Genomic DNA, 20,657 nt, shown 5'->3' on the forward strand with positions numbered 1-20,657 from the left:
TGTGTGTGTGTGTGTGTGTGTGTGTGTGTGTGTCTTTGTTGTTACTCGATCCACGTGTTTATGTGGTCGGAGTCTAGATGGGTGGGTTGGCCGTGCATACGCAGTGGTGGCAATGAGAAATTCTGGCACGGAGGAACCACAGGCACGCCACACCCACAACTGCATCTTCCTTCTATTTAACTGGAGCAACAAGTCCATAACTTGGGTAATAGCAGCACAAGCCGCGACAGTCCTTACTTTAGCAGACGGCGTCATGTCGATACAGGGCAAGTGCTTTGTTTACGTTGTGGACGTGGATACGGGCAACCGACCTTGGCCGTGTGTGACGCACACCCGGAAAAGTTGGAGTTGCCGGTTGCCCTAGCTGCCGCCAACGCGGTGTGAAGAAAAAGGCCCAGAGTGACACCAGCTTACAGGGCAACCGACAACTCGATCCCAGTTGACGGCTGGGCGTAAGGGCGTTGCCCATAGCCCTAATGGTTGGAGGAAAACGGCCAGTGTGACACCGCCTTAAGGCAGTGAAGCCGCTGATTGGGTGAGCACCAGCGATGACATCGGACTCCCAGCGAATCACAAGCGTGTTTTCAGAACTGTCACCTAATCATAAGGCAGCCGCCTTCAACTGCGACTTATAAACGACACGTTCTCTTTTCCCATTTCCTTCCTTTTTCCAAGGTACTTATTTTGAGATAGCAAGGGAGTAAGGGGGGAAAAAGAGTCAGCTTCTCCACAGGTCCGAACAAATAAGCTCTTTTTCAGTGTTTTTAATACCTGCTCCCACAACAGACAAAAGTAAAGAGTGGCCAAAAGAGAGGTCAATTTTGTGTGGAAAGGTGTCTTGATACACTCTTCTTGAAAGAGGTCAAGTCATAGGCAGGAGGATATACAGATGAAGGAAGGCTGTTCCAGAGATTACCAATGTAAGGGATGAAAGAGTGAAGATGCCGGTTAACTCTTGCATAAGGGGTTTGGACAGTAAAGGGATGAGCTAGAGTAGAAAGGCGAGTGCACCGGGGCCGCGGGAGGGGGGGGAGGCATGCAGTTAGCAAGTTCAAAAGAGCAGTCAGCATGAAAATATCGATACAAGATAGAGAGGCAACATGGTGGCGGAATTTAACCCCTTCACTCCGGTGACGCCGACATCGGCGTCCGACGGCATCACCGTTAGTCCTCTTCTAAACCTCTTAATCCTCTTCTAAACCTCTTAATCCTCTTCTAAACCTCTTAAGAGGAAATGGAAGAGGATTAAGAGGTTTAGAAGAGGATTAATCCCCTTCCATTTCCTCTTGACCCTTTCTTTCCATACTGTGACGTCGACGTCACAGATGGAAGGGGTTCAGAGAAAAAAGACTGTCAGTATGAGGAGGGGAGTTGATGAGACAAAGAGCCTTTGACTCTACTCTGTCCAAGAGAGCTGCGTGAGTGGAGGCCCCCCACACGTGTGATGCATACTCCATACGAGGGCAGACAAGGCCCATGTATATTATATGGACAGCATCTGTGCGGGGTAGAAGAACTGGCGGAGACAATATAGAATGCCCAACCTCGATGAAGCTGATTTAGTGAGAGGAGATATGGAGTTTCCAGTTGCGATTTTGAGTTAAAGATAGACCGAGGATGTTTAGTGTAGAAGGTGACAGCTGAGTGTTGTCGAAGAATAGGGGACAGGAGTTTGGAAGGTTGTGTCGAGTTGATAGGTGAAGAGATTGAGTTTTTGAGGCGTTGAAGGACACCAGGTTCTTCTTGCCCCAGTTGGAAATGATAGTAAGGTCTGAAGTTAAGCGTTCTGCAGCTTCCAGCCTGGAATCATATAGTTCCTGTTGGGTTGGCCTCCTATCAAAAGAAGTTGAGTAATGCAGAGTAGAGTCATCGGCGTAAGAATGGATAGGACAGTTCGTTTTGGAAAGAAGATCATCAATGAACAACAGGAGAGATTTTTACACAATGACAATGTAATCTTGGACATGGCCAAGTACAACAGTGTCAACAAGTAACAGGATGTGATGCTTCTCAGCATGTTTACTGAATGAAACCTCTGATCACTTGTTCAAAGCAAGTGGCTGTAGAAGCTTTATTCAACAATAGATGTGTGTGATCACTGGATCATTCATGACTCCCTAGCAAGACAGTCGTGATTGAAATAGTATTCAGAACTGAGTGATCTGTAAATATGCCAATGGCCAAGCATTAGGGCTTGTCACACATCTTTCCCACAAGACATTCATAACAAGTTAACATCATTAACACCCATGGCGTCGGAACATTTCCCACCCGTGACCCCCCCCAGCGTCGGCACTTTTCAAAAAAAATTTTTCTCCCATTATGTCAGAAATGCTGAAAAAACATAGGTTTAAGTCATGAAAAAAAAAAAAATGACATCTGAGTCACGGTGTGTGTGTGTCATTGTCGCGTCAGGCGTCGTATATACGGACGCTTGCCTGTGTGACAGCCTGTGTGCCCCATGGCTGTGATGCACTACTTGTGAGGTGAGTTAAATCAGGTGTTTCACAGTGTAGTGGTTAGCATGCTAGACTCACATCAAAGAGGTCATGGGTTCAATCTCTGGACAAAAAGGAAAAGGATGGACAGTCTCCTCATGCCCTTGTCTCTGTTACCTAACAGTACTGAGATACAGAGCATGTCAGGTGTTGTGGACTGCATCCCTGGGAGTTGACCCTCTCGTATACACTTTGTCTCATCAGTTACCAGTGTACCAGTGTGGAGGGAACCAACTTTAGAAGAATGGACCTTCCTCTCACCGGACACCAAAGGCTGTTTATTAGCTGAGCATCATGCTTCTTGCTAGGCAAGTGCAATTATCCTCAGCCAATAAACATTGGAAAACGAGCAATGTCTCACCATTCAGTGTGGCGTTGTTTTTCTCAAGGACAGCAATCTGTCGGCGCAGCACCTCCCCATTGTTCTGCAGAGTCTTGATGCGCTCATTGTCATACTCCGACTGTGATAGCAGCTTGATGTTCTCATTTCTGAAAATTCAAGTAATACTCAAATTAAGGTATGAAAACCACTAGAAAAAGGCAACTGGGATACTTGGAACATGTTAAGAGAGCAAGAGAACTAGAAGTAACTGCTGCCTAACAAGAAAAGCCACTGCAGGACAAAGCTTTCCCAACTTTTTCCACCCCTCTCTGTCTGCTGTTAGCGCATTCCATCCTGCTCTGGCAAATGCATTAATTCTACCTTTTACCTGGTTTTCTGCCTACCCTGAATTCTATAGTTCCTTGGCTATCATTTTGTTACTTTCATCGTCCATTGTCCATTTTTTTTTTTTAACATCCCTAAAATATTTTAAACATTTGATATACAAGCATCCACCTATATTACTTTATTCTGTCCTCTTTTAAGTGTTATGGATAGTTATACCTTAACTATAATGGAGATTTTGGTATATCAAATGAATTAGTGGATAAAAAAAATCCATCAGGGCCTATATTACAAAAATGCATTGGTAGATATGCACTGCATGTAATTAAACAACCAGCAAAACATCTTGGTAAAACTGGTCAGGGTTAGGATTTTTTCCCCCAAAAAATGTAGCACTTGAAAACAGGGGGCGTCTTTGACACTGGCAAATCCAGTATATGATCATGGGTTGTCCTAGCTGGATATCATACAGTATGCTCTGCCAGAAACCAATGGTTTCTCTAACCTAAATTCACTACCACTCATAATAAAAAATACAGAGAATCCATTTCATATATATATATATATATATATATATATATATATATATATATATATATATATATATATATATATATATATATATATATATATATATATATATATATATATATATATATATATATATATATATATATATATATATATATATATATATATATATATATATATATATACCAATCACAGCTTTTCAGTGCACTTGGCAGCTACACTGGGAGCGAGAAAATGCACCAGTGTGGGCCATGAGTCAGAAGTGAGCGGATTTCCATAAAATTGCTTCTCTTCTCGCCCTGCTCACACCTAACACAAGGGAGGCAAGTTTACCAAAACCTTATAGGACATAGCTAAATAGTTGTAATACATGCTGAAATTTAGGGGTGTTGAGTGAGTACCCGCAAATCGGGCGATTAGCTCGCATGGGCTACTTTTTTATGCAACTTTGCAATGGATGAGTGGGTCAAATCAAACTATGTTCAAGGGTAAAAATGTCTAAGAAAAGCCTCAATTTTAACATAAAGAAAGTGTTTTTTGATACCTCCACTATTTCTATGAGTGCCCGGCAAAGGGTTAATGCAAGAATGTCATAATGGTGAAAAACATCACTATGCAGTTCAGAGAGATAATTGTGTCACTATGCAGTTCAGAGAGAGAGAGAGTTGTAGTTGGGGCAGTTTGTAGTTTCTATTCAAGCTCACCTGGTCTTTTCCATAGTTTTTCTCAAGTTATCATAATCATCTTTGATTAGCTTGTCATTCTTTGCTTTTTCTAATCTGTACTCCTCATGCTCCTTCTTCAGAGTCATCACCTCTTTCCTTGACTGCTCCAGTTCTTGCTGAAGTTTATTAAGTTTCTCATTTGATCCATCAGATGGCTGTGGTGTTTGGCTTCTCCGATCAGGCTTCTGAGACATAAAAATGGAAATGTTAATAAACAGCCTGGCAAATGGTATAAATAGTATAAAACAATTCAGTAAGTGTCTACTCCTTTGGAAATAATTAAAGGAAGGCAGCCACAACTTTAAGTCTCCATCTGTTCCTCTCCATACAAATGTCCTTCCATACTATGATCCTTTCATTCTCAGAAGTGTTAGTCCACAGTTTTCCTTCTGATTTTTATGAGCTGCTTTTCACAGTCCACTGATCTTACTCTCCAAGTCCTCCTTTCTCTACTCATATAAACCAGGACCTCTAACCCTTTTCACCTCACTACCCTCATTATCCTCTCCACACAGCCAAATCACCTTAATTTGCACTTCCTTATTTCAACACTAATACCTTCAAGATTGATGCAACTCCTCAGATCCTCATTCAAAATCTGAACCCCTTCAGACCTATAATTCAGGGCAGTTCCCAATTCATCTTACCATCCTCTATCATTTTTCAGAGGATTACATAAAGGTCTACTTACAGATTCTGCCTTTGGACTCTGCTGGGTGAGGAGAGTGCGGTACATGTCACGCTGGTGCACCAGGTTTGTCATCAAAGCCTCTTGCCGTTCACGTGCTGTGGTTAGCTCTGTCAACTGGGACTTGACAGCATCCAGTTCATCCTAGAAAGCAGTTCACAGAAGTAATGATGTAGCACAAGCTTGATAAAAAAAAAAATAAATAAATAAATAAATCGTATTCCAAATGTAAATACACAACTGGTGGAGTGGAAGGTGTTCTCAACTCACACAACCAAGTACACTGGGGTACAATGGGAGGCCCTGATGTCAGATGACCACTGTTGCCATAAGTAGTTTTATTCGTTTTATGAGAAAAGGCAGTAATCAGTGATCAAAGGTGCTCACAAAGATGATGAAATGTGTTCTTAGAAATATAAATATGTTTTGTTTATATAATATTTTAACTATTATCTAATCACACTAGGAGACTTTTCTATGTAAAGTGACATTTTATTTTGGTATTGATTCAATATCTGCTTCAACTGCCATTATGTAAAATATTTTAAAGATATTCTTTCACTCATCTTGTAAAAAGTAACATGTAAAAAGATTTTATATATAAATATTTTTTTGAGATATGGGATGCATTAATGGGATTAACATTAATTTCATTGGGGAAATTTGTTTTGGTTTACGAGTGTTTTGGTGTGCGAGCAAAATTCCAGAACGGATTAACCCCTTCAACACGAGGACGCGTATACTGCGTCCTTGTGTGCCCCGTACCATGTCTGAGAACGCGTATACTGCGTCCTTGTGTGCCCCGTACCATATCCAAGGACGCGCATACTGCGTCCTGGCTCACTTTAGCCAATATACGAGTTATTTTATCTCTACATTTATGCTTACATCTAAAAATTATCAATTAATTTATGTTTCTTTATGTGCACCATTCTGCATGTTTTCATATATAATACATGATGATTATGTTGGAGTTTATGGCTGAAAACTTGTTACATTCAATAGCAACATTTGAAATTTGGCGCGCAGCGATCTCGGATACGGCGCGGGGCGATGCTTTGGCCTGGCCATAGTGAAGGGGTTCAACTCATAAACCGAGGCCTGACTGTATGTATATATATATATATATATATATATATATATATATATATATATATATATATATATATATATATATATATATATATATATATATATATATATATATATATATATATATATATATATATATATATATATATATATATATATATATATATATATATATATATATATATATATATATATATATATATATATATATATATATATATATATATATATATATATATATATATATATATATATATATATATATATATATATATATATATATATATATATATATATATATATATATATATATATATATATATATATATATATATATATATATATATATATATATATATATATATATATATATATATATATATATATATATATATATATATATATATATATATATATATATATATATATATATATATATATATATATATATATATATATATATATATATAGAGGCATACCTTAAGTTCCTTAGTTTTCTCATCTACAGCAGACTGCTCTGAGACCTCTAGTTGTTCTGAAAGTTCTCGCAGGGATGCACGCAAGCTGACATTCTGCTCTTGTAGCTCTGCAATGTCTCTGAATGCCACGAGACGCTGTGATATTACATCTCCAGCAAAAGTTGGATTCTTGGAGGTGTCTTCTGTAAACACATGCAAAAAAAAATAATAAATAAATAAATAAATAAATAAATAAATAAATAAATAAAATAAATAAATAAACAAAGAAAGAAAGAAAAGAAAATACATTACACATTTTCTTTGCATCACATGTCCATTCTTTGGGTCGGAACAATATATAATAATACCAATTCTACATTATTAGGAACTTGAATGTGTAATGATGAACATCATGGAAATCACCTACATACATTACAGATCAAAATGCATGTGGGTTATGAACATGGGACATGCATGAGTATGAGACCAACAGATGTTAAGTGTGGAGTAGTAGAAGAGGTGAAATGGAAGAAATTATGACAGTTTGGACATAGTATGGATGCAGGATAAAGAAATCATGGAGGGTGAATAGAGTCATACAGAAAGGCACAGAATGGCTGCAAGGCCATAAATTCCAAGGGTCTTGTTTGCCCCTGCATGGAGTATACACCTCATGCATGCAGGTTCCACACAAACATGTCTTTTGGAAAGATCAGTCAAAGGTTTTCCACCTTAACGGCTCTAGTACCCTTACTGACTTTCTTCTACCTCAACAATTCTGCTGCAATGTTGCCTCTTTTTCTATCTTCTATCAATATTTTCAGAACAGTTCCTCTGAATGTGCTAAATACATGCCTCCACCATTTCTACAGCCCCACTACACAAGAATTTCTACTCTAAACAATTCTATGCTGTCCAAATCCATTATGCGAGACATCATCATTCTTTCATCCCAGTCGGTGGTACACTCTGGAACCTGACTTAATTGCCTTAATAAAGGCAATATCACAAATCTGACCCTTTACTTTTGCTACTCTTACTTACCTGTTTGTGGTGACAAAGCTATAACAGACTATTTTTCTTTTGCCTGTAAGCTGCCTCCATTGAGTAAAAACAAAAAGACATGCTTGAGAAATATAAGAGAGGCAGGTGGGGGTGTTGATGTTTCAAACTGGTAAGAACATAGAGAACTTGAGATTTTTGCCACAACCACCAAGTGTTTTGGAGTTCTTGAAGGGAACGGCATAACAACTATTGGTATGAGGTAAGGAGCTGTCTTTAGTGGTAGGCCTACTTGCAAGTATTTTTTTTTAATGTTCTGCCTACTGTGTTGGTAGGCTTTCTTGAGGGGGCCAGTTGGTTGGTTCCAGCCTGTAATGGCCCAGGCAAGTGTTTTTATAGAGGTGTCATCTTGCTTGGCTCATACCACCCCACAGAGCTTATCTTCGATTCTCTTTAGTGTTTATCTAGAGTTAGGGTTGATAGGTGGTCTTCAGAATAGCATGTGGATAGTCTTAGGCCACTTGGTGATGACTGAAAATTGTCAGCGGTGGGTGGGACTTCAACCCGGGTCCTCCAGGACACTGCGACCGCATGCTGCCAACTCAGCCATCGCCTCCCCAAAGTATTGTGGATGACTTTGACAGGTAAAAGGTGCACTGGATTGGAGGGTTATGAAGGGAAGGAGGGTGATTATTGGGGTAAAGAAGGGAATACAAAACAGCATTATCCTCCAATGTCATATGCATCAGACATATATGTGGATGTTGCACAGCAATAAAAAATAGGTGCAGTGGAAATTAGCTATAAAAGAGGTGCATATACCGTATGTTATGATGGAATTGAGAAAGAAATGAAAATATGTATCGAGGAGTGGGTTGTGGAGTGAATGATTGGCCAAAGCATGGTGGTCTGACATGGTTTGGACACGTGATGAGAATGAATGCAGAAGACTTTGTGGAGAATATATGAGGGCAGAATTGAATAAAAGAGCAGCAGGGGGAGGCCATACCAGTAAAACGGACCAACAGAGTAGGAGAGTATTGGAGAGTTGATAGGTAAGGGATTAAGTATGCCAATAGGGAGTAACAAAACAGAAAGTTGAGAAAATTCTGCCATGGCCACCCCTTACAGGGAAGTTCCCATGAGGGATATATAGATATAGATAAATCAACTGAATTAAATCAATAATCTATTCTCTTACACAAATCAGTTATATTATATACATCCATAATTTCACTAATGTAGTTATGCAACATTCTCTTGTGTAAATTACTTGAAATCTATTTATAATTTAATTGATATAGTAATGCATATTTTATTATCCAAATCACTTAAAGTTTATCTATAAAACAAATTAAAAGCTATGAAATACTTTCTTCTACAAATAACTCGCAGTTCATAATATTATATAATCATGAAAACTCACTTGGGATCATTGGGGGAGGAAGTCCGGCTCTGGCAGCCTCAACCTGCGATACCAGTATAGTCACTTGCTTGCTCAAGTCCTTCACCTGGGTGTCAAGACGCTTGTTCTCTCGATCTAAGTAGCTGGACCGTCGCCGAGCTTCATCTGCCTCTAACCTCTGAAAATTAAGTTCTTTTTTCAAATTTCACTTTTTTTTATTTCCTAACGTCATCTCCTATCTTTCATACCCCCTTTATGTAGAATGAAAGGAAATTTATAAAAATAATAACCAAGTCTACACCCCTCAAAAAAAAAAAAAAATAAATAAATAAAAAAAAAATAATAATAATAATAATAATAATAATAATAATAATAATAATAAATAAATAAACTAAAAAAAATAAAAATAAATAAATAAAAACTGTGGACAAATACCTGCTTCTCCATCTCCACAAGGGTCTCCTCAAGTTGGTTATGAAGTGAAGTGATGGTTTCTAGGGACTTCTGGTGGTCTTCTCTCTGTTTTTTCAGTACAGGAACTCTTTCCTCAATTTCCTGAAGAAAACAATTTTAACTATTTAATCTAAATTATTACAAATTTAGAATATTTATTTACTGGGCCTTTGAAAGGAAGATCAAAGAATTCAATTGGTGTCAAACAGTCCTTAGAATCATTATATTTTCATATCATGTTTATAAGAAATGTTATTTTCTGTAGAATCAAGGATGAGAGTGGAATTCAAGAAAGTACTTTCATTTCTCACATGAATCACTCAAGACATTTTCTCCTGAAACAATCTCTACAACATGTTGCTTTCATAAAAAGATGGATTGAAAACTAATTAGTACCTTCAAGATCTGGTCCACATAACGCTGCAGTCGCTTATTTTCCTCCTCAACCCCCATGAGCTTCTCTGTGGTGGAAAGGTATTCGGCATACAGCTGGGTCAGGCTTAGGCCGCGACTCACTAGCTGACTTGCTGCACTGGCTGCTGGGGAAAGTTCATCACAGTCACCTGTACCTGAAAGTTAAAGTACAACATGTTACCTTGACCATTTCTCAGCCAAGAGGCAGTCAAAAAAAAGAGAGAGAGAGAGAGAGAGAGAGAGTAGCTGCTCTCTCAATCTCTCTCACTTTCCCTTTGTATCAGTGAGGTGTCAATCTTTGGCTCTCTCTCTCTCTCTCTCTCTCTCTCTCTCTCACACACACACACACGACCCACCTCCAGGAGGACGGCCTTTCAACCTTATACTGCGTGAAATCTGTGCATATTGCCGGTGAATCAGCGGGATACTTTCTATGATCTTATGTCTGTGTCCTTCCCTTCCCTCTCCTCCACAAATCTATTTCTTTATCACAACTAATATAAGGAAATACAATTCACCAGATACACGTCATCTATGCATAAAGCAAATTTCTCTGTGTGTTAGTGCATACATCTCAAAATTATCAAATAATTTATGTTTCTTTATGTGCACCATTTAATTTTGCATATTTTTATATATAGTACATGACGATTATGTTGAGTTTATAGCTTAAAACTTGTTACATTCAGTAGCGACGTTTCAAATTTGGCGCATGGCCGGCACTGTTTTCGCCCGACCGTAGTGAAAGGGTTAATACAAAAATTACTTAACTACTCAGAAAAAAGCATTGGCTGAGCTTTTTTTGCAGTTGGTTTCTAGCAGTGTATGAGCCTTATCCACACTTAGGATAAAAAAGCTTGCTAAATGCTACTGCTTCTTCCTGATACCAAACTTACTAATCTATATACAGATCAGTAATTAGCATGGGTTTAATTTTATTGGCATGACTTCTGGTAGCAAGCCAACCTTATCCAAACTGAAGATAAAAAAGAGAAAGTCTTGTTAAATACTGCAGATTCTTGGTATCAAACATAAATCACTAAACAAAACTATGTACAGAAAAATGAATATCTTGGACTGACCTCTCTTGGCATTAGCTTCCAGTAGTGTGTTGACTTTATCCAATTCTTCCTTGAGTTCCTTAACAAGAGTGTTGGACTGCTGCAAGGCTTCAGCGTTTTCCTCGTCAGTCTTAGCTTTGGCTCGCTCAAGGGCCCCATACTGTTCACTGGCCTCCTGCAGCAGCTTGTGGAGCTCCTCAACACCCTTCTCAAGAGCTGCGGCACGCTCCTTCTCATTCTGTGCTGAGCCTGGAAACAAACAGCCATTCATTCACTCTTCATACTTTCCTCTCCTACATTTCCTCCTCCCATGACTTAAGTCTTGCAAAAGGGGAAATCATGACACCTCTTCAACTAAACTTAACCAATATATTTTGGCATCTGTTAGATTTTACAAGAGCAGCACATTATAGGCATATCTTTTTGTAATTTCAAGTACAGTTCTTCAGCCTTTAAAATATACCCCAAAAGTTCAAATCAGCCAACTGTTAAAATATCCTGTGAAAACAAGAAAAGAGGACAGCAATGTACAAACAGCTGAAAACTATTGTAGTAGTCAGTCAGCCAGTTACCAGACAGTGTATGATTTTTTACATTTATCTTTAACATGCCTTTGTAGGACTACACCATAAATCCCTTTTGATGCCCAATGGTGGTACTCAGGCACTGCTTTAACAACACTGCTTTGAGAATATGACTTTTTTTAACTCAGCTTAATTTACCATATTGTATTTTTCATGTGAATAGTAACTAGAATGATACATACAAACTGGCAAACATACCTTATGCCCATGTCAACTTTTTTCTCAGCTTAATTTACCAAATTGTATTATTCATGTGAGTACTAACTAGAATGGTAAATGCAAACTGCCAAATATACCTTATGCTTATGGTCCCTCTACATAATAATTACACACCTTGATAAACTTCAGTGAGCTTCTTCTGTGCAGCCAACTCTTGGCGGAAAGTCTCTTCCAGTTCTACCTCAGACTCCCTTGAGGCATTCAGAGTCTCCAGAAGTTCCTGAATCCGCTGTGCTTTCTCCTCAACCTGATTTTGAAGTTGGGTTCTTTCTTCTTTCTCTACCCTAAGCTGTAGACAAACATACATGCAGAATACTAGTTACATTTCATAAAGGGCAAACATAAGAACAATGACTTTACCTCTTCTCCCATTTCTTGTACCTATCTCAAAAATGTCTGTCCTTATTTGGTGTTAAAATTTCTCATAACTATTGATAACCAAGTTTTATGCTTCTTCATTGCTACTTCCACATCCTCATAATACTTTTCTTTACCATCAAGATAAATTATGTTGATGCAAAAGAGTGGAATATTTCAGGTTTCTATATTGTATTCAACTTGATGATTTCTGCAACTCTTTCACTGATATCAAAGAATTTCTCTACAATTCCTGCTTGATTCTTGCTTCACCCATTTTCCTACCTCACAGAGACCTATAATGTCTCATTCAATAACATACAGTTCTAGCAATACAGGCAAGTTATTTTCACTTGATGAAGTCCTAACATTGCATGCTGCAGGCAGCCTGATTACTCCAAGATTGTTAGAATCCTCTGCTTTGAAGCCAGTCTTGATGCCACCAAGGCCTATTCTATTGCTGCAAGGGACTAGGGGCAGAACATTAGAGGTATGCCACTGTTGAAAAGGGTTGACCATACTAAACTATGAGCCATGTAATATCTGAAACTCTTAATCCATTTGGTATACAGTGTTGTAATAGATCCCTCACAGACTGCAAATCACAGTAATCTTTCTCAAATCTTACAGGTTAGTCAGGTTAGCTCATATGGAAACAAAGATTATCATAAAAACATTACAAAATAAAATTTTCATAAAAACATAACTACCTGTATATCTGTAAAACACAGAAAAAAGGTCATTGATCACCTATAAGGTATGTAGGAACAATGCAATGCATGACACTTTCTGGGACTTTAGTACACAGAACTGCTGCAGTGTGCACATATGAATACAACTAATCATGTATTACTAAATAAAAAAAATAAAAAAATGCAATTATTACCTCTTAGATACTGCAGCAAGGTAATATCCCTCACTGTTACGTTAACAAATGTGACTGAGATTGAGACAGGAGTGAGGAATAAAACTGCAGGGAGAGGGGAAAAGGGCTAGTGACAAGATTAAGTTTGTTGTCACACTGTTAACAACTGGGGCAGTGATAGTGAGTTTATCAGTGGGAAGATGTATTTCTTTATGAACCTGCAAATGTGTGTCTGTGTGTGTGTGTGTGTGTGTGAGTGGGTGGGTGGGGGGTGGGTATTGAGCTGTCATATGAAAACACTGATTCCAGTCTTAAAAAAAAAAAAAAAAAAAAAAAAAAAAAAAAAAAACAGGCTGGGTCCTGAAGTGTGTCAAAGGCCCTCAACTATTTTTGTATATAGCAGTTGCAAGGAGGAACAGGCCTGAAAATAAATAAATAAATAAATTAAATAAAAATAAATAAATTAACATAATCCCCAGTAATATTGAGCAGTAGAAAGTGCATAAAACGAAGCTGTCCTAACACAACCAAAATCACAACTAACCCTAACATAAACCTATTTTTTATATTGCACAGTTCAAACAACCTCTGCAATTTATCTGTGGACCCATTCTATTGTAGGATTTTCCTATGTATTTCCTTATTCACTTCATTATCTGCTCCAGCACTCAGTATATTTAATACACTCAGTAAATTTGAGATTCTTCAAGTCACCGTCTTTGACTTATGTGTAAAATTTGGTAATACAAGGGTGTTTTAGCAAAATGAATCAATTGTTACAGGATGTGCAGATACAAAGTAAGTACCCTAATCTTCTGCTGCTTTGCAAACGCTTGGTTTGGATGAGAAAGCTGCAAAGGAAAGAGTCAGCTTAAACTGAATGCTGCAGCCAATGGGTTAACATGGGTTGGTAGCAACATCTTTTAATTTCAATTTGGTCTCACCTCTTCTAATTTATGATTGAGGTCTGTTTGGAGTCCAAGAATGATGGAGGAATGTTCCTGGCGCTGCTTGATGGTCTCTTCTGTTCTCTGCTCCAGTTGGTGTTGCAGGACAGAGATCTGACGGGACAGCAGGCCATGCTCTTGCTCAAGCCTCTTTTCCCTGCACATATCAAAATACAGAAGTGTTGTGGAATGACTGGGGAGTGAAATGAGACACAGTGCACATCCACAAACCACAGTGCCAGCCAGGTCCTGAGAGTAGCTAAGAGAACAAAGAGTCTGTAAAAGGCCAATAAGCCTCCTGCAATCCTGACTTCAATCCTCCTGAACAATTGATTTATCTAGTCTGTTCTTCAATATGTCTATTGTATCTCCATTCACTACATAACTGCTAGGATTGCACCACTCATCCACCAATGTATTGTTGAGCAATCTTGCCAATGACATTATCAGATATGAATTTATCTAATTCAAACCCATTGATACAAATCCTGCCCTACATTTTTCTTACTATAAGAACCTTCCTATCATCACCCTTGTCAAAGGGTCTTCCACAGTTAATCAAAGGTCTAACGGAAGCTTGCTTCCAGGTTAAAAATAATATGAATGAACCTTAGCTCACTCATTCTGCTTTGCAAACTTCATTAACAGCTTGCTAGTTGTCAGTTTTCCAGCATTCACTATTCATACAAGCTCAATGTATCCATTCATTTTTTTTGCCTAATTGTTCCTTCCAATTTTTATGTCATTACCATTGCTCCCACTAAACCAGTTTCATTGTGGTCACACTACCCTGACACTTTTCTTTCTTTCCATGTCACAAGATTATACTTGGTACTCTTGCACCTGCTCTTCTTCAGCTGTAAATTCCATGTACTCCACAACCTTAATGTGTCCTTTCCTTAGCTTTTAACTTAGTATTTTCCTGTATACAGTCAAAGCTCGGTTTTCGTATGCCCTAGTTTTCGTACGATTCGGTTTTCAACGACTTTTGTCCCAGTTTTTGTACAGTTGAAAATGGTCCATACCAAACATGTCCACCTGCCTGCATGACTTGGCCATTCATTTCCCGGAATCTAGCGCCCACACAAAGCATCCCATGCGTTCATGACCCACAGCCGTATGCTTGTCTCCAAACACCATCCTCGAAGGAAAACTCAGCATTTCCAAGGCACCTCCAGACCTCCCTTGAACCTTTCCCTTGAGACATAATTAGGAATTATATCGTCATTTATGCACGATGAAGTGCTAGTATATTCTCATTGGTGTAAAATACGTGAATTTCGGTCCACCTTGACCCGAATACGAGGAAAAAATTACAGATACAAACCCGTTTATAAGACTTTGGTGTTCAAGCAAATTAACGTTGTGATGTTATTCTGTAAGGTGTCACGTTTATTGACAGCATAAAACATGTTCTATAAAGTAAAACGTGTTAGCGAGAATTGTTATTAGAATAAGAAGTACATTTTGTTTATTTATAAGTGGAAGTAGAAGAACTGCTAAATATTCAATTGCTCAAGCTATACATTTTTTACATAGAGGAAGCGGCAACACCGTGTTCCAACAATGTCGTCACCTGAACCGTGGATTCAACTGTTTTCTTATCCATATTTCGAACATGAGGTAAGTACTACATCGATAATCATCTCCTGTGCTGGGCAGGAAGGTTTATATAGGGGAGTTATTCAGATTTCTTGCATACAAAGGACAGAGGATGCTTACAACATGTTCACAGGCGAGCTTTAACCCGTACAGCGTCAGATACGTACGATGTACGTATTATTTTTTAATACCATTGAGCGTCAGATACATACATCATACGTATTGAATGTATTATTTTTCCCCGTCAATGGAGTGTGATCTCTGTGGTGGTGCCCTAGTAGTTATTCTTTATAAAATATAATATTTGTCAACATTTTTGGATGTCTGGAACGGATTAATTGGATTTACATTATTTCTTGTGGGAAATATTGCTTCAGTTTTCGTACATTCGGTTTTCGTCAGACTTTTTCGAACGGATGAAACACGAAAACCGAGGTTCCACTGTATATCCAATATGCACTGCACCAAGATCCCTTCATGGATATCCTCAGGAGCAGTATGGCTGGAGTACCCACACCTAACTTCCTTTGGTTAGTCACAAGTTCAATGGCAATACCCACCTGTACTTGAGCTGCATCTCTCGACTGCTTGCTTCCTCAGCATGGATTACAGCTTCATTCTTTAACCGAGCCAGCTCACTCAGCTGTTCATTCAGGCGATGGACCTAGGAAGTTACCAGGTGATAAGTGATTACAAGATTAAATATCCACTTTGAATTTTACATGACTGAATACATCTGTGAGGTTTTATCATATGAGAAGACTAGAAAAATAAGACAACTAGAAAAATAAGACAAATATGTTTGTGGAAGGAAACAGGTTGGAATGGGTGAAGATAGTTTTGAAACATTTTGGGAAAGGAAAGGTGGATTGTAAGAATTAGAGTATTTAAAGAAAGACAATATGAGTATCAGCAAGTGGAAATGCCTCTGACAGACTGAATTTATTGGTTTTATTAAATTACTGAAATGGGTAACAAACAAAATCACAGAGCAAATGAGGTGATTGTGAAAGCACCTCTGTTCACTTTATATTAATCAAGTCCATAAACAGACAGCACTTCTTGTCTAGTCTTACCTGCTCTTGTAATTCCTGTATTTGTTTATTTCGCGATTCAAGGCTTCCAGCCATGGCTGTTGACTGTGAGGATACATTATTTTTCTCATTCTGACAACTGTAAAAGAACAAACAAGTTAATGGAATGATAAATAGTGTGGTTACCTTCATTCGCAGCAACACACATCAATACTACTGCATATAAATCAAAGAAATTTGCATGTTTTCCTATGGGAAACTATCAATCCATCTTCATATTTATAAACAATTTTTGAAACTAAGAAAAGTTGTAACTGAAATAAGAGTGACCTGCCAGCAGACATCCGTAGGCTGGCTGCTTCCCACATCCCTTGATGCCTGCTAGTTTTGACCCCTTAAGGCTTAGACAGATCAGATTTTCTACAACAGTATGAATGACATGTCATTCATTACTGATCAACTCTTTGTCACACTGAGTTTAATTTTTGTGTTTAAAAATACATCAATGTGTTGATTTGTCATATTAAAGTATCTTTACTGTCAAACAGGAAATGTTTTTTATATAAGCTGCATGGTTGACTGTGGGTGAAAACAAAGTATCACTGAACCTAGTGTGGTCAGTTTGCAATACTAGGATGCAGCCCAGTCATATTATAACAAGGGACATGTATAAATGTAATATATAAATAATACATTTGCATTAACCATAAAGCCCTCATACAAAAGAATGCATCACTCAACTGTTCCAGTTCTCTGGAGAGTGAAGTAATCTTCTGTCTTGACTGTTGAAGGTCATCCTCAATTTTTTCAAGTTTCTTCTCAAAATTTTCCTTCTGAGTCTTGAATTCATCTTTCAGGCTTGTTTCCTCTTCCAGCTGGCTCTGGAAGCCCACCACCTGCTTCTCAAGTTGAAATCTTTCTTGCTCTGAGAGGGAGATGAAGAAAATGTAATAATCATGGAAAGCAATTATCATTTGGCAACGTAAATTTCATATGACTTAATCTTGTTCCCATTCATTATTATCAAGAATGCTAGTTGAACAGTCAATGTATTTAGACTATGTATATCATATTTCCCGCCATATAAGACGCACTTAAAAAAAAAAGTTAAAAAAATCACCCTGCATCTTATACCTGATGGTTAGGTTTCGGTAGGCCTAAGAGTTATTGTTACTGGTACAAAACCAATACCCAAAACACCTCCGTTTGACACAATAGTTCCCACATGTACCAAGAATGATATACTGGTTAGTGGTTACCATATTTTGCAGCGTGTAACGTGCACTTTTTTCACTCAGAAAATGACAAGTTACAAATTTTGATTGCTTTAAATAATGAATAGTATGATGAAATAAAAAAGGAAAGAGTGAATAAGCAGAAGAGAGAATGTGATGCGAAAAAAACATACAGGTCACAAGAAGATGACACGCCACACGTGGGAGCCAATGCACGGCTTGAACATGAAATAAAAAATACAATTCCGCCATGGCGGGCCATTCACCAGTGTGCCGGGTACCTTGGCAGTGATGGTTAAAGTGGCTATTACACGGGAACAATATTGGTTGAGCAGGAAGCTGCCTGACATGACTCTGCTCGGCGACCATGGGGCGGACTTGGGCGAATTTGTCTGGAGGTATTTCTGGTGTGCAGCGGCCCGGTCAGCTGACGTTTTCTGTGATACATGTTCGAAAGAACGGATATCCTTTGATGACTAGAGTGTTTATTGTAAACGCATTTTTGTTTCTCATTGTAAAAATAACTGTATGAAAACATAATATGATTAATCAAAATCTATTTCTACTTGAGCCGGTCCCTGAAAGTAAGGATCAAGACCAAGACTGCCCATCGAATGTAGCATCCCTGCGTGATTAGTTCCCTCAGTAGCTCAGCGAAATTTACCGCCTGCACACTGCAGTGAGAGAATCTACCAACCAACCCTTTTGTTTACCATTTCTAAGTCACAGCAGCTCGGGGAAGAGAACTGTAACTTTTCAATCAACAATGGAACACTTTAAACACAGAGAAGGGCACAAAGCAACATACGGTATCAGTCATAATTTTAAGTAAGGTGGCCAAATGTAATACTGCACATACATTAAGTTCAGGGAAAATCTGGAGTTTTTAATTTTTTTCTAAATATATCTTGCCAAATTAACACGAAACCAGTCCATAAACTTATGTTTGCCAAGGGTCATCCCGAAATATGTGCAAAATACGCGTCGTAATGTCCCTCCCTCCTTCTTCCAGCCTTTACCAGCAGTGGGTGGCGGCTGTCAGTCATGGTAGGCTAGAGAAATTTTAGGGTTGCTACCCGTTCCTGAAAATGTGGAGTCGTCCTGTATTGGAGAATGAGATGTTGAGTTCCTTATTTTTTTTTGGCTCAAGGTGGACCTCTAACTGAGACTCTATTCTCATTATTTTCGACTTTGAACACTCTTATTTTGCAGCGAACAAACGAAACCCATGCTCACGTCTTCGACTTGTATAAAGAGACACGCAAGTCCTCGTCGAATGAACGACTTGGTCGGCTAGGCTGACGTCAGCTGATAGAGTCGGCCTATCGGCATCCTCCCCTCCCCTTCATGAGCCGTCACCTGCCAAGGGTATGTGGTCCCTCCTTGGAGAAACATACGCGCTTAACCCAGACAGCCTCCATATAGCTCGTGTCCCCACCCGTGAGGTGGCGGAAAAAAAAAGTGCTGTCAACATTAAAAAACTTTCGGATTTTGAAATTTCGGATAAAGGGTTTTTAACCTGTATATATATGTATGTATGTATGTGTGTATATATATATATAGATATATATATATATATATATATATATATATATATATATATATATATATATATATATATATATATATATATATATATATATATAGTCAAACCTCACCATTTGCGCACATATGGGCAGTCTGAAGGTGCGCAAATGGCGAATTTAATAACCTATAGGGAAAAATACATATGGACAGTCACAGCTCAAACCCCAGGAAACACATCATACTCATGGCCAATCTCTCGCTTTTGTCTTCCGCTGTCCACCTTCTTAATCACTTCCACCTGTGCTATGGTTATCATCGGGTTCTTCCAGGGTTTAGGCTTCAATGACGCTGCTTGCAGCGTGATGGTGGTGCAAAGGTGAGGCAGAAAACAGCGAATAATCACAGTCACCATGAGACGAGGAGAGGCAATCGGGTTATGGTGGGAAACGACATGTTGTGTATGTTAGCAGTGTTCTCCACTGGCGGCAGAGGGCGCACGGGTGGTAGACAGCTGTAGCTCACCAGCGGATGCCATTTTGCTGCCAGAACAGCTAGTAAACATCCCCAGATCAGCAGACGCCATTTTGCTGCCAGAACAGCTAGTAAATGTCCTCAAGATCAGCGGACGCCATTTTGCTGCCAGAACAGCTAGTAAACGTCCTCAAGATCAGCGGACGCCATTTTGCTGCCAGAACAGATAGTAAACGTCCTTAGAAGATCAGCGGATGCCATTTTGCTGCCAGAACAGCTAGTAAACGTCCTCAGAAGATCAACAGACGCCATTTTGCTGCCAAAACAGCTAGTAAACGTCCTCAGAAGATCAGCGGATGCCATTTTGCTGCCAGTGAGACACCATTACCATAACGGCGAGGTGCGCAAATGGCAAGACCACCTGCGCATATGGTGGGATGATGGCCGCAAATTAAGGCCGCGCAAATAGTGAGTGCGCAAATGGTGAGGTTTTACTGTATACCGGTATATGTATATCAGTAAAACCTATACATATGGAACGGACACTTGCCCCAGCCTTGACATTAAGCCGCAAATTTTGAAAAATCAACCGCTTAGATGCGAATCGCCAAAACTCCCTTACTTCTGGGGCTACAGAAAGGTTATTGGTATCAATCGACGGCACAATGCAAGGGCAAAAAAAAAATCATTAGCGACTGGGCTCGAAAACCAACTCAAAAGGGTCAAAAATTGGATAAATTCACAAAAAACGACTAAAAAAACGTATTTTTGAGTTCCCAACCTTGAGACCCACTCATTTTTTTTAGAATTTCAAACAACTCA

The 20,657-nt window shown here is 38.7% G+C and overlaps 1 protein-coding gene across 1 annotated transcript in view; it reads right to left on the reverse strand.

Moving 5' to 3' along the window:
- Positions 1–20,657, reverse strand: part of LOC127004085 (nucleoprotein TPR-like) — a 61,042-nt gene that overhangs the window by 37,385 nt on the left and 3,000 nt on the right. The window contains exons 2-14 of the mRNA XM_050871406.1: positions 17,344–17,527; positions 16,645–16,741; positions 16,129–16,232; positions 13,964–14,123; positions 11,912–12,086; positions 11,016–11,243; positions 9,916–10,088; positions 9,502–9,621; positions 9,088–9,244; positions 6,681–6,862; positions 5,113–5,253; positions 4,401–4,606; positions 2,860–2,987 (exon numbers count right to left, since the gene is read on the reverse strand). Of these exons, the coding sequence (XP_050727363.1) occupies positions 2,860–2,987; positions 4,401–4,606; positions 5,113–5,253; positions 6,681–6,862; positions 9,088–9,244; positions 9,502–9,621; positions 9,916–10,088; positions 11,016–11,243; positions 11,912–12,086; positions 13,964–14,123; positions 16,129–16,232; positions 16,645–16,741; positions 17,344–17,527 (2,055 nt within the window). The remainder of the gene's footprint in view (positions 1–2,859; positions 2,988–4,400; positions 4,607–5,112; positions 5,254–6,680; positions 6,863–9,087; positions 9,245–9,501; positions 9,622–9,915; positions 10,089–11,015; positions 11,244–11,911; positions 12,087–13,963; positions 14,124–16,128; positions 16,233–16,644; positions 16,742–17,343; positions 17,528–20,657) is intronic.

The sequence above is a fragment of the Eriocheir sinensis genome, chromosome 27 (assembly GCF_024679095.1).
Source record: "Eriocheir sinensis breed Jianghai 21 chromosome 27, ASM2467909v1, whole genome shotgun sequence".
NCBI classification, from domain to species: domain Eukaryota; kingdom Metazoa; phylum Arthropoda; class Malacostraca; order Decapoda; family Varunidae; genus Eriocheir; species Eriocheir sinensis.